At 38.5% G+C, this 15,524-nt stretch overlaps 1 protein-coding gene across 6 annotated transcripts in view; it reads right to left on the bottom strand.

Moving 5' to 3' along the window:
* The window catches only part of PCSK5 (proprotein convertase subtilisin/kexin type 5), a 257,241-nt gene that overhangs the window by 128,053 nt on the left and 113,664 nt on the right, over positions 1-15,524 (bottom strand). For all 6 annotated transcript variants that reach the window (XM_027662913.1, XM_027662918.1, XM_027662919.1 and 3 more), the window contains one exon: positions 5,356-5,568. In XM_027662913.1, the coding sequence (XP_027518714.1) occupies positions 5,356-5,568 (213 nt within the window). The remainder of the gene's footprint in view (positions 1-5,355; positions 5,569-15,524) is intronic.

Raw genomic sequence — 15,524 nt, 5'->3', positions numbered from 1 at the left:
AATGATTGTTGAAAATGAGTAGTGAGCAAGTGAAAGAAAATGAAAGTTTCTAGAAATTGAAAAAGACAGATTAAAGCATTTATAATGTCAGATCCTTAAATTAGTGAACTTGTCAGAGGCCAGATTTCTTGACTAATAAAGTCTAGAAAGAACCTTTTTTCCCCTATTATTTAATATTCTTCATAAATAATTCTTTATCTGTCATCAGCTAAAAGTTGGAACCTCATAAAGAAAATATTTCTATAATTTCTTTATCTCTTGCCTTCTTGCCTATTGAATGTGTATTAATTTAGACAATGAAAATTAACAGTGTTCGGAAAAGCCTTATCCATGCAAATACCATAAATGCCCTGACAACATTAAGAGATGAAACTGCACAGGAACAGTCCTAACAATGCACTGCAAATCCAAATAGTGCTTTTGCAGGTGGGACTGACATGTTCAAGAACTAGAGGATGACATGCACCCATACAGAGGTATATGCGATTCAGATATTCCATTTGGAAATAGAGTGGTCGGTGTTGTGGTGAGGACCAGAAGGAAAACCAGGAAAAAGAGAGGGCAGAAAAAGTGATTAACACATGCTTGTGGCTTTTGTATCCTAGTACTCTGTTCCCTGCATAAAAGTGGTGCAGCAGGTGCTTTTCTTGGAGGACTAGAGGATAGTAAAGCCTACAGGACCTCAGGCAGGGAAAAGTACTCTTGTAGCTTTTCCCTAAGGGACAGCCTCTCTCACTACACTGAAACACATACCAAATTTTGCTATATTAGTTTCTCATCCTCTGGGAGAACATCCTTCCAGAGTGATTTCACTGTCCTGTCACTACAGATATCAAGCACAATAATCCACGACATGTCTTTATTTGGTAACATTTTCCCTTATGTTCTAAACAGAGGCTGTGGCGGCAATTTGAACTACAGACCCTGATCTCTCTTTGAGCAAATATTTCAGCAGAAAATGGGTAGGGAAAGCTTTGTAAGCAGAAATCCCATTTGAGCTAGTTCAAAGGAAAGTTACTGAAAGGAGCTGAGATGTTTGGGTGTAAACTACCTCCAAGATCCAAGACATGTTTTTCAGCACTGTGAATTCACTATCAGAGAACTGCTGCATTCATCCCAAGAAAAGTGCTGGACCACCAACAGGTGAGCAAGTTTCAAGAAGAAAAATGGTGCCCCAAATTCCCCGACAACATGATAGCAACATTATAACCTTAATAAAAGGACATGGTGTTTGACAGCACCATGAAGCTGTCATTAGTGTGTACTAGCAGTCATTCTGATCAATAGTGTGAGCAGAAGGAGAAATTTTTTAATCTTTTGTTGAGTATAACACGAATGTATGCTTGAAGTACCTTTTGTAACAATTGCTGATCAGGGAAAATGCTGATTAAACTGCCCAAGAAAATCCATGCAATATTTCTAGGGGCATGAGTTATATCCACTTCTAAATCAGTTGAATCAACCAGGTTTCACTGAAGACAATGACAATGTTTCTGGTTCTGCCTAGTTTAATCAACATGAAATTAACAACCTCAGACAGACATGCTGATGAAAGGAAGACAAAAATTATATGAATCATCACAATGCACTGTATTACCTCCCATAGGCAGTAGAACAAAGCTTTCAGAAAAACTAGACATTATTAAAGGAAAAACTCTAGACAATGTAATGGTTTTATAGAAGTAACTTGGTTTGGAGAACTAAGGAGATGCCATTTCTCTATAGTCATTATTAAGGTTGTATCACCACTCTTTCCATAGTTTCACTGACTGAGAGGTTAATAATGAAGGTCAAAAATTGGATTTCCCCTAGCAGAGGACATGCTCACTCGTCCCCTCCCAAGCCTCTGCATTTCTTGCTATTTCCTATTTCATGACATGAGTTTTTTGATCCAATTGAATAATCTTCTACTTTCTGCTACAGTTCTTCAAGACACGTTGATTTCTATGAATCTATGTCCCCAGAAGTGAAAATGCTTTAACAAAAATGTACTTACTGTTCATTCTATACAGCTTGTGTGTCCATATATACCTAAAACTGAAGGTGCCACATGATATTCTGTGTATATCTTGTGAATACCTTGATAACCTGAGTGAATTTCTGAAGGAGAGCAGGCTTTTGTGTTTTAAGAACCAGAAGGAGACTGGTTTGGTTTTTTTCATTGTTTCAGTTTTGAGTTCTGCTTAGAGTAGCAGATAGTCAGAAAGGAAAAAATATAACTTAGAAGAGAAAGAAAATCAGCAGATGAATTGGCATTTATCACAAAACAACAAAACAGGTGGACAGGTTATTTTCAGCAGTTAAGTCTGAATTATAGGCTTATGAATTATATCTGTGAGGGACTTTCATATGTAAAATGTGCTTAAGGAAATAATTTGAAAAAGGAATTCAAAGGAAATGCATTTAAGCAATATTCTTGATAAGTGAAAGAACCATATAAATAACTATATTAGGTGGTACTTAACCTATCCTAGCTACATGGTCTAGAGTGGGGAAGCTATCTTCCAGCATTATCCTATGATATTCAAAGTGGTAGAGAAGAGAATAATAGGAAAAATACCTTGACAACTCCATACTATTAGCCAATACTTCTGCACTGACTGAGTTATGAGAAATAACATCTATAAAGAAGTATAATTTCATAGTCTTTATCTACTGTTAATTTGCCTTTGTCCCAGACTGTGAGTTTCTACACCTATACCTATGCCAGCATTAGGCAGCTGCACTTGAAAACACTCAAAAGTAATTCTAATTCTTTTCTCTGAGAGTCTGTGTAAAAGGCATACATGTATCTGCATCTTTGAAATGTTTGTATGCTTTGGGCATTTCAAAATACAGAAAGGGTGGAAACTTGGTTCATAAGGGGCTAATTGTTACTGCAATAAAATTCAGTACAGCATAAGTCAAGTGTGTTTGGAGTACCATCCCTGAACAACAAGGAACTCTTGCAAGACGGTAACATCAGTGTGTGTTTAACTGTAATTGTTAGCTTAAAATATTTCAAGCTATCATTGCAGAAGACAAAATTAGAACTCCAGACTAGGAAAACTTCTAAAATTACATCCTATATTTGCAGCAAGCAATTTTCAAAAATGGATAGCAATGAAAAAAGAAAAAAACTCTTTTGTGTGGTTATAAAAGTGTGGGTGATCTATTAATCAAAAGAATTTTTATAAGAATTTTTAGTCCACACAATGAGTTCCTGACGTTTGCTCACTGATTGTTCATTTACCTTATAATACATTCTGCACATATTGGATAGAATAACACAGAAGAAAAAAAAAGGAAGATACTCAACTAAAGAACTGCAAGGAAAGATAGGAAGGAACTGTGGAACATGACACTAGACCATCATAACCATCCACTGTCCCTCAATCTTGCATAGGTGCCACATTTTCCGCAACACATAGGTATTTCTGTACTATCACACTATAGAATCTTACATGATATTGGAGTTTGTTCTGAGTTATGTGACAAAAAACAAACAAACAAACAAACCCCACAAAAAGCCCCCTGACTTCTCACAGATATCTGTTGATACCATCAGTAATTTCACTCTGTATCTGTCTCTGTAAAATTAGCGCATTCAATATACTTTCCACTATTCAACATACTAATCCTTTTAACTCGCAGACACAGTGCTTTTGTCACTCAATACTACCTGACTGGTGTGTCCAGTCTGGATGTTCAAAGTTCATAACATGAGAGAGAGTTTATAAGAAAACGTATCTTACATAGAATGATGCAAGGCAGTTATTAAAGGTTATTAAAAGTGATTAATCATTAAGGCTACACGGGCAGAGAAAAGACAGTAGACAATTGGAGTGGTTTTCACACTAACAATAAAATCAGTGACATAAATGCTAAGAAATAGAAGTTAGAGGAGCTCAGAGAACAAATGAGAATTATTTTAATGACAATAGGTAATTAAAACCACTTGCCCTAAATTTAAGTGGATTTTCTGTCACTGAAACCTTTGAAAGCAAGATTGATTGTATTGTATTGATTGAAAGCAAGATTGATTGATTGTATCACCTCAAGTTACTGTTGAGGTGATAGCAACTGCTGGATTTGTATTGTATTGTATAATTTTATAGTTGTATAATATTGTATAATTGTATAATATTGTATTGTATTGAAAGCAAGATTGATTGATTGTATCACCTCAAGTTATTGTTGAGGTGATAGCAACTGCTGGATTTGACGGACTCAAGGAAGTCCTACAGACTTGGCTAAGTAAGAGCTCAGGGTGGAGGAATGCAATCACTTCAGTTCACCTTACACTGTATTACTATCACTTAAACATGAAGATGTTAGTGAAAGTCTTTTAAAGGACAGTGAAGAGAATTTAATCACAAAAGTGAGAACTCCTAGGAGACACACTAATTTTTTTTCTTTATTACTATTTATCAGAGAGAACAAGAAACATGCCAGGAAGAGAAAGATAAGGTTTCAGTGAAGAGAAGCAAGTAATGAACAGAAAAATTACTGGAACAAAGAAGTACCTCAGAACAAGTTTAAAGCAAAAATTAGATAATCTGAAAATAAGGAAGAATCCAAGAACAGATGGCCAGCATCCCAGAATCCTTGAAAGACAAGGCAGACAGTATTAACAAAATATAGTGGCAAATATTTTTAACTCTTCACTGACACCAACAGAGGAATCTGCTAAGGATCAGAAAGAAGGCAATGTTAGATGTGTACTTAAGAAAACATACGGGGAAAAAAAAAACCCCTTCAAATCCCTCAATCTTCTGAAGTAATTAAGTTCTGTAAGTTAAACACTAGAATAAATAAGCAGGGAAGAGGAAAACATTAGCAAACCTCATTTACCTCATTACAAGGGTTTAAAAGGTTAAAAGGATTAGTATGTTGAATACTGGAAATTATACTGAATGCACTCATTTTGCAAAGGCAGATACAGTGTAAAAATACTAATGGTATCAACAGATTATCAAACAGAATTAAAACAATTTGCTGTTTTCCGGCAAAGATGAGTACATTAGGGAAAATGGATGCGAGCTGCTTAGGAATGACATGAGGAACAACACAGGAAAGATGAGCACTGAGTTAATTTTCCTTACAATATATTTCTACCAGAATAGAAAGCAATATGAGCAAATTACCATCACTGAATGTAAAAGAGGAATGATGCTGGATCAAAATAAATCTGAGAAAATAGAGGGGTATGTAGACAAACTGTTAATATCATGAGTGCAAAATCTGAAAACTATTGATAACTGGATTTAAAACAGAGGATATTATTACAAATTATTTCTCTTTGTCTCTCTCCCTCCAAAGTCACTGAACAAACATAACCACATACACACTAAAGAAAATAATTAAACCCCATACTATTTTCCTGTCATAGGATTCCCCGCTGCTGTATGTTGTAGCCAGTGTGGATGCACATTCTTCGAGATACCATGGCTTCTTCCCACTTTCAGCTGTGCTGCTTATTGAAATAGTGTAGATGCTATTGGTGTAGCCATCACAGGAGCAGTGGTCTCGACTTCTTCCACCATTTCCAGATGCCCAAACAAAAACTGAACCTAAGCCCCTTCGACCCTGTTTGGAAACAGTAAAAAAGATTTGATCAATAATTCTCTTCCCTCTCAATTGCTTAATAGACAGGTCTTTTCCCCCAAAAAGGCATCTCATGAGAAAAAGAAAATAAGCAATTTCACTGAGAAGAATCTGAAATGAAAACAGGATTTAGCAGAGTTCAGAATCAGACATTAGAAAAATTCAGAAAATGACTGGTATGAACACAGCTTTACGAGCAACTTTTATACAGTGTTTGTTTGTTGGCCTGCATCTATGCTATTCCAGTGTTCCACGAAAGAGGTGCTGAAAACTCAGATGAAGCATTAGAATATCATACTGTGTTGCAAAAAGGAAAATAAATACCATACTTGAAACAAAACCTCTTCATAATGCATGATACTTCTTATTTATTAGGATGCTCTCAGCTGTTTCTTCTTGGGTTGCCTGAGGCACTGGGTTTTTTGGGTAACATTATATACTGTGAATCACAGCATCATTTTTTCACACACACTATATATCACAGAATCACAGAATACCTGAGACGGGAAGGGACCTCAGGTACCTAGTCCAACCCACCTAGTCCATTATGACTGCTAAATGCACAACACAACATATAAACAAAAATGGACAAAACTAATTCTTATAAATCTATTCTAATGAAGTACTAGATCATTAGTTCAGCGTATTATTTCAAACATATGACTAGTTGGACAAGTTAATTAGGCATATTCATGATTTAAAATAGGCAATCTCCCCTTGACATTTTCTTACTATACAAAGTTATATAATGTACAAACGAATCAAAACATTTTAGTGGTGCTAATACTCTTATACAGGTATTGACATGAAAAGTGAAGGTGATCAGTAACATGTATCATTGATATATGAGAACTGATATATGGTTAATTGGGTTTTTCCTTATTTATATTTACATATTTCATGTCAGCGAATGAAATTCAGATTCATGCAACTGTATGATTAATTATCAGCACTAACTTATTTTTGATTAAGCTAAATAGTGTCACCCTTTCTTACAAGACACTCTTGCAAAGCATGGTACATCTACAAGTGTGCTAACAGTCTCACCTATACCTCATGTGCTTGCAACTCATCATGTTGCATCTGCCTGGCTTTTGGATAAGCCCACCACTATGGGCCCATGATAAAATAAGGCATAAAACAACGTTTTGCACAAATCAAAAATTAATTCAATCTAAATGCTCAGAGGGGTTTTGCTAAGGCTTTCTGTGCTGAGCATAACTGAACCGACATTAATGTAAGACAAAAAACTGTCATACTTCACAGTCCAGGCTCAAACACAGATGAATTTATTAATCTACTATTAACATCCCCATTAAGGGACATTAAAGATCTTCTAGTCCCAGCCTCTCTCCAATGGACAGAGACACCTTTCACTGGACCAGGTTACTCAGAGCCCTATCCAGTCTGGCCTCGAACACTTCCATGAATGGGATGTCCACAACTTCTCTGGACAACCTGTTCAGTGCCTCAGCCCCCTCACAGTAAATAATTTTTTCTTAATATTTAATCTAAACCTACTCTCTTTCAGTTTGAAACCATTCCACCTTGTCCTGTCACTACATGCTCTTGTAAAAACTCCCTCTTCATTTTTCTTCAGGCTGCAATTAGGTCACCTTCTCTTTTTCAGGCTGAACAAAACCAATTTTCTCAGCTTTTCCTCAAAGGAGATGTGCTTCATCCCTCTAATCATCTTGGTGGCCTTCCCCCCAGACTTGTTCCAACAGGTCAGTGTTCTTCCTGCACTGGGGGTCTAGAGCTGGATGCAGCACTCCAGGTGGGGTTTCACTAGAGTGAAGAAGAGGAATAGAATCACCTCTCTTGACCTGCTGGCCACACGGCTGTTTATGCAGCCCAGGATATAGCTGGTTTTCTGGGCTGCAAGTGCACAGTGCTGGCTCATGTCCAGCCTCTCATCCACCTGCACCACCAAGTCCTTCTTAGCAGGGCTGCTTTCAATCTGTTCATCCCCCAACCTGTATTGACATGCTGCACCCTGACCCAGGTGCAGCACCTTGCACTTGGTCTTATTAAACCTCATGACATTCCCACTGGCCCATTTCTTGAGCTTGTCCACGTCCCTCTGAATGGTATCCTGTCCTTCAGGTGTTTCATCTGTACCACTCAGCTTGGTGCCATTTGCACATATGCTGAAGGTGCACTTGATTCCTTATATCTTATAATGAAGATATTAAAAAACACTGGTCCCAATATATATGAACCCCTGAGGAACACCACTTGTCACTGATGTCCATTGTGACTCCGAGTCGTTGACCACTATCCTCTGGATGTGACTGTCCAACCACTTTCTTATCTATCTAACAGTCATCAAATCCATCTCTCTCCAATCTAGAGAGAAGGATACTGTGGGGGACCAGAGCAAAGGCGTTACAGAAGTCCTGGTAAATGACATGTGTAACCCGCCCCTTGTCCACTGATGTAGTCACTCAATAGTGATGCAGTCACTCAGTCACCTATGTAGACCCATAAGAGGTCACTAGGTTGGTCAGGCAGGACTTGCCCTTTGTGAAGCCATGTTGGCTGTCCCAAATCACCTCCCTGTCCTGCATGTGCCTCAGCATTGCTTCTAGGAGGATCTGTTCCATAATCTTCTCAGGCACAGAGGTGAGGCTGACATGTCAGTAGTTCCGAGAGTCCTCCTTTCTACCCTTTTTGAAGATGGGTACAACGTTTCCCTTTTTCCAGTCACCTGGGCCTTCACCTGACAGCCATGACTTTTCAAATATCATGGAGATAATTTGTGAGTTTAGTGAAAGTATAATACCTGGACTCTTCTTTCAAGTAAACTAAGTTAAATAGTAACTTCTTCTGGTTAGTATTTACATAACGTTATGTCTCTAAAATGCAAATTTTCATTAAAAAAAAACATTTCAAGCAGTGAAAAAAATCTCAGAATGCCAAGTTATATGTACGATGAAATCCACATTCTTCAGACAAAACCAATCTGAATATTTCATTGTTTTTCATTTCCTTTAGTTAGTCTTGGCTACTGCATCAACAAAAGTTGCAAAATAGCAACACTTTTTGTGTTTTTTTAAATTTTTTTTTAAGACAACCTTGATGACGTTACAGCTCTACTTCCCAACATTATGAACTCTTGTCAAATCAAAACCCTCTTTCCATTTGGGGTTCTCCCTGCTTTTTCCAGCTAGCAGGGTCCAATTCAGAGCCTCCCAAAGCCAGTGGGATGTGATTTGCAACTGCACGGGCCTCTTTTATGAAGCACTTTTCTTTCATTCTACAAGCAGGTCATACCCCTTTGCAAATCTTACACTACCATTCTGAAAACATTTGATGAAACAGACTAAAGGAAGGGTAACTGGAAAAATTATTTCACACATATTCACCTATTTATTGCACCAGCAGATCAGGGAGACATAAGATAGGCCTCTCTGATGTTTTTGAGGAATAGGATGGAGGATTACCCTAATAATATGTTGGTTTGTTACTTTTTTATGTGATCCTGCTTGATTTTTACTGGTTTTACTTTGGTTCCATCCCATCACCTCTTGAAATTAAATCATGCTTCCCAGTAGTATGCAATTATTTGCTTTCATCTTCTGTTTCCTCAATGGAAATGGTAATTTGCCCATCAATTCTTCCATATGTTTCAGAGTCAGGAACAGATTTCTGTCTGGTCCTGCTCGTTTAAAAACCAACTCTCTCCTACATACGCTCCACCCAAAAAAGTTAGTATATATACATACACAGTTAGAATACACAGAAACAAGTTTACCATACAGCCACACTGTTACCTCCAGAACATGTCAAAATATTCCATCAAAACCTTTTAAATGAATTTTCAGAAGTATCTGCTATTTGGAGATTTTTACATAGTTTTTACTTTTTTTCTCTTCACATGCATGTTTTGAAAGTAGTATTATGTAATTACATTTGGCCAAATCAATATCCCATGGGAAATTCCCACCAATACAACCAAGAGAGATGAAATGAGAATTTGAGGTAATCCAATCCCAAATTCCACTTTTTTTAAAAAAAGAAAGGTTTCGTAAAAGAAGTTATCAAAAAGATATTCACACAGAAAAACATCCTACCAACAACAGTCCACCTGTCATTTTTCTGCTGTCACCATCAGCTGGTTCTGTATGCAAACAGCAATATAACATGACTTGCCCCATTCATGCAATGAAAATCTTTTCACTGTAGGATATGACTCTACTTAGTGAAAATTTCACAGAATTAATCCTTGAATTATTAGCTTGTCTGCTCAGAGAATCTATCTCTATTTATTTAGATGCATACTTATGCTGCTGTGCTACTAGTGAACAACAAGTTGTAGAAACAGGTATGTGAATTGGCCACAAAATGTTGTCCTGATGAAAACATGCCCATGGATCTTAGAAATTCTGTGATTCAGTATTTAAAAAAAAATAAACATCAATTTTGATTTTAATAGTAATGGTAGGGCTTTAAACGTAACAACCATTTGCACCTGAATTTACGTTCTCATGCTAAGGTTTTTGGCAAACAAATTATAGCAAATATTTCTTTAAAACTCATGTGTCCTGCAAATACGTAAAGGATCAATGTCTCTTTTATTGCAATAAAAAGAAAGTATCAGGTGCACTGACTAACGGAAATGAGTATTTTCTAATACAATCAGAGAAAGAATTCCCAGTCCTCTTTTTCATACCTAGGCTTCACAAACGAAGACTTGGGAAGGGCTCTACCCACATCTGCTACAAGCACGTTGGTGGCTAAAGAGGCCAATGCGAGATAGACAAATCTGGTTGCAAAAGGCACAGCAGAAAGACTCCCTGGATGGTATCAGCAAGACACGATTCTTTCTGCGTTGTCTTTTCTCTTCGAGAGTGATCCTGTGTGTGTTCTCAAAGGAAGCAGCAGCGTTATAGATGGTGGGTCTCCAGGCCTCCCGACTGGAGGCCAGAGTAGACCAGTGATGAAGATCAATGTGGCCAAGGTTGAGATGTTGTTTCAGGGAGTCCTTATATCTTCTCTTCGGGGTTCCTCTCTTGCGGCAGCCGGTGGCAAGTTCACCATAAAGCAAGATCTTAGGGAGGCGCTGGTCCTTCATCCTGGAGATGTGTCCTGCCCAACGCAGCTGTGTTCTCAGCAACATGGCCTCAATACTTGTGACTGCTGCTTGTTCTAGAACAGATGTATTGGTCACATAATCTGACCAGTGGATGTTTAGGATTGTACGGAGGCAGCGTTGATGGAAGCGTTCTAGGAGTCGCAGGTGGTGGCGGTAAATGACCCATGATTCCGATCCATATAAAAGAGCAGACAGCACTATGGCTCTGTAAACACTGATCTTTGTACTTTTCTTCAACTGTTTATTTTGCCAGACTCTTTTATGGAATTTTCCGAATGCTCTATATGCCTTTGCTAACCTGTTGTCTATCTCTCCGTCAATCTTACCGTCCAAGGAGATGATGCTACCTAGGTAATTAAACTACTGGACTGATTTGAGCTCTGATTGGCCAATGGTGATATGGGGATGATGGAAGACTTCCTGAGGTGCAGGTTCATAGAAAACATCTGTCTTCTTTAAGCTGACTTCCAGCCCAAAAAGCTCAGCAGCCTCAGCAAAGCAGAATGTTAAACGTTGCAGAGCTGCTTCTGTGTGGGTGATGAGGGCATCATCGTCAGCGTAAAGCTGCTCCCAGACAAGATGATTTACGGTCTTAGTGTGGGCCTTCAGTCGTCTTAGTTTGAATAGGCTTCCATCAGTATGGTATCGAATGTAGATACCACCTTCTTCATTGAGGTCTGCAGAGGCCCTTTGGAGCACCATGCTGAAAAAAGATTGTGAATAGGGTTGGTCCAAGAATGCAGCCTTGTTTCACACCACTGGTTATTAGAAAGGGCTCAGAAAGTGCATCACCATATCTGACTTGTCTGTGTTGATCCTCATGGAGTGAGATGATCATTTTAAGGAACTTGGGGGGACATCCTAAACGTTCCAAAATCTGCCACAAACCTTTTCTGCTCACAGTATCGAAAGCCTTGGTAAGATCAACAAAGGTAGCATAGAGACCTTTGTTCTGTTCTCTACACTTCTCTTGCAGTTGTCTGAGAACAAATACCATGTCTGTGGTACTCCTGTTGGCTCTGAAACCACATTGGCTTTCAGGTAGAATTCCTTCTGCTATAGCGGGTATTAAGTCTGTTCAAGAGTATTCTTGCCAGGATTTTGCCAGCAATGGAGAGCAGAGTAATACCACAGTAATTTGAACAGTCTGATTTATCTCCTTTCTTCTTAAAGAAGGTGATGATGACTGCATCACGAAGGTCTGATGGTAGTTTGCCTAGTTCCCAACAGCACACCACAAACTCGTGAAATTTAGCATGGACTGCTTGGCCCCCATGTTTCCAGACTTCAGGTGGAATTCCATCAACCGCAGCTGCCTTGCCAGTTTTCACCTGCTGTATGGCCTTAAGAGTTTCTCCCAAAGTGGGGGCAATATCCAATTCATTCTTCAGCGGTTGTTGTGTGATGGACTGAATTGCTGAGTCTTGAACTACACAGTTGGTACTGAAAAGAGTCTGTAAGTGTTCAGACCAACGATTCAGAATGGAGATTTTATCTGTGTGAAGCACCTGACCATCTGCACTGAGTAGAGGGCTTTGGACCTGATATGTAGGCCCGTATGCTGTTTTCAAAGCCTCATAGAATCCTTTGTAATCACCCATATCTGCACATAATTGAATCTTTTCTGCTAGATTGATCCACCACTTGTTCTGGATGTCACAAAGCCCAGTCCTCTAATGCATTGCAATATTGCACATATAACACCGCAGCGGTTCACAGAAAACAGCAGCATTACCTTCAGACTAGAAAACAGGCTAAACATCTTGTTCCTAGAAGCTATTTGTCAAAGTAAATGGCAGTCTTAAAAATAACACTTGTGTTCAAGAGGCATCTGGATTTGGTGCTGAGTAATATGTTTTACAGGTTACAGCGGTAGTGGTGGGTGGACAGTTGGACTGGATGATCTTGAATGTCTTTCTGATGCCTTAAAAGCTACGATCTTAGTATAACTCTTTTAGTACTTTTAGTAGCACTTTAGCTAAGTACCTTTGTACTAGATTCCTGAAATTTTGTTTAATATTTCTTGTCAAGAATTCCAACGGACAAAGATTGTAGCAAGGTAAAGAATATTTTATCTATATAAAATGTTCTTAGAATAAGACACAAGAGGCACACTGTTTGATATAAAGGAGTCAAACCTATCAGAGAAGGCCCAGGATCCTTGAAAGAGGGCCAAACAGGACAGAGAGAGTTTATGAAGACTTTTGTGGGAGGCAGATATGGGGTCTTGGGACCACCAATCCAATTCTGGGATAAGCCTGCAGGAGAATCTGGTGGACAGATAATTTTCAGGCTGTGTGTATCCCCATGAGGTAACAGTTAGATATTTCAATTAGATGATACTTTAAGTTCGTAACACCTGTGTCTGTGTGTGTGCATATGCTATTTTGTGCACCAAGGATGTTTTATAAAAAAGCTACTTTTTTATCTTTCTATACTAACATTGTCTAGAAAATTATTTCTTCAATTTCAGGCAACATTCCACCCTCGATAATTCTATGATTCCATGATTCTATGAACCCAGCTAAAATAATTTGTCCAGTAAATAAATTCTAGTTTACATTTACTGCCTACCATTTGGTTTCTTCTTTCTCTCTGTTTCCAAACACTCTGCTTTAGTTCATTAGACCTAGTCATGTTTAGGAAAATAAAAACTTGTTAGTAACTATGCCAAACAAGAAAATAGAGCAACAGCATCAGCTGTCCTACTTTATGTCATTCCCAATTCGTCTCCTTTAAATAAATGAAGTTAAATAACATTTGGACTGTGTTACAAAGTTAACACAAACACACATGCAAGGTACCATGTAGCTTTTACTGTTTATCTAAATCTGTCATCTGTCATTTGCCAGATGCCCGAGGGTGTCACAATGAAAAGTCAAGCCTTGAGCTGCCAAGAAGCCACGCATCATTTATTACTCAAAAGCAAAGGTGCATTTACAAACCATACCGGTAGACCTTGAGCAAAACTAAGAATTAGTGAACTTCCAAAGAGGCACAGACCAGGGCTGATTGGATGTTCAGCAAAGTATGCTCACTGTGTCCCATGATGTTAAAATTACATTGCTTCTTCCTCTAGGTATAGATCTGTTTCTGCTCTTCCATTTGCAACGATAGCTAGGGACTCCCTCTTATAAACTTTGCATAATTGCATTTGTGCTTGTCAGGGCAACAATTAGACCATTTTGAAATGTTTTCCTTTTGTTTTGTTTGCTTTCTTAAATTGCATAAAATGTCAGATAGTTAAAAAAAAATCATCTGTTCCATTATGCAAAAGAAAAAGTCTTTCACTCACAACTATGGCTTGCTATTGACCCAGTCACAGTTCAATTTTCTAGGGCATTTTCTGGGCAAAGCCAGTGTGCTCAACAGACAGCTGATCTTAATGAAATGGACTCATCAGGTCTTTGACAAAGAGGCCCCAAGACAGAAATTGCACTTGTAAAAGCACGACAGAATAATCCTGGGGCATTCTGGTTTTTTTTTCTGCTAATGCCTCCTTTTCCTTGGTCAGCATGTTGCAAGCAGGTAAGTGACACAAAAGTTTTTTGGGTTTTTTTCCAGTTCACCAGCATGGATGTGTTAAGTCTGCCATGAATCAGAGCCAGTATGAACATGTTCATAATGACATCTGCAGAATTTCCAATATTATTAGAAGAACACCCCCCCAGTCCAAGTGCATGTGTGTGTGTTTGTGTACGTGCATACATATAAACCACATATGCCTTTATGAGTGAATGCCTTAGTGGTACTGGCAGGAACCTTTATAATGTAGAGGTCTTCACATGTTCATCTAAAGACAATCATCTAAAGACAGTCGAGTTGCTTCCATCTAATAAAAACAGTTTCCATCCACAAGATGTAATTTGAGTCAGTGGACTAAGTTTCAACCACAGTATTTCATATAGCTTAGACTCTACGTTTGTTCAATGCTTTACAAGTCAAGCTTCCTTAATCCACCCTTGAATCCTGATTACTTCCTGCCCAGGAATCAAATGCCCCAGTAGGTCTCCCCACGTATGAGGTCAATCGCTGTCTTAACAGAAGTGATCAAATTTACAAAGGGACAAGGAAGAAAATATGAAGGAGTAGGAAAGACAAAGGACAGAACCACTGACTGGAGTAATTAGAGTTACAAGGGTTGCAGACAGGGAGACACAATTTGGCATTTATATGCTGGAAACTGTACACCCATGGGCAGAAAACAAATAATGAAAACATAAAATGCAGAGAGAAGGAAGGATATTCTATCCACACCTAGAACCTAAACATTTAATTTCCTCCATTCTCCCCAATACTGTTCTAAAATTACTTAGTGTTTCCAAGAACAAAAACTACTGCCAGGAAGTGAAATCTATACTGAAGTAGAAACTGGAAAAAGTAGCCCACAGTATGACCTCTTCCTTAAAAACTAATTCTTAAAGAGGAAATGTTCATAACTGAATGTGCAAAACAGAGGCCAGTATTCTGGAGACCTAAAAAACCTACTATACAGACATGATTTTGGGTTCACCATAGTACAATTACTGTAGGTCAAGGCACCAAGGATCACAGCATCCTGAGAAATTCACCTGTGAGAGGCATCATCTCCTTCCTTCCAGATTTCTGTACTCCCTGGGAGCTGGACACTGCCGCCCTGTGTAGAGACACAATGCTGCCAAGCAGTTGACTGTCAGTGTTTTGCTTTTGACAAACAGCAACTCCTAGCTCCTATTATATTTAGCTCCTCCAGTCCATTTAACCTCTAATCTGGAAATGAAAAGTAGTCTGGCACACCACTCTTAAAAGACTCTGCTGTAGATTGCACAGCACTGAACTTGAAAGGAGGAATCCCTCTGAA

Source organism: Corapipo altera, unplaced genomic scaffold (genome assembly GCF_003945725.1).
Source record: "Corapipo altera isolate COAL_440 unplaced genomic scaffold, ASM394572v1 61167, whole genome shotgun sequence".
NCBI lineage: Eukaryota > Metazoa > Chordata > Aves > Passeriformes > Pipridae > Corapipo > Corapipo altera.
The sequence above is the reverse complement of the archived record's forward strand: the minus strand, read 5'-3'. Positions and strand labels throughout refer to the sequence as shown.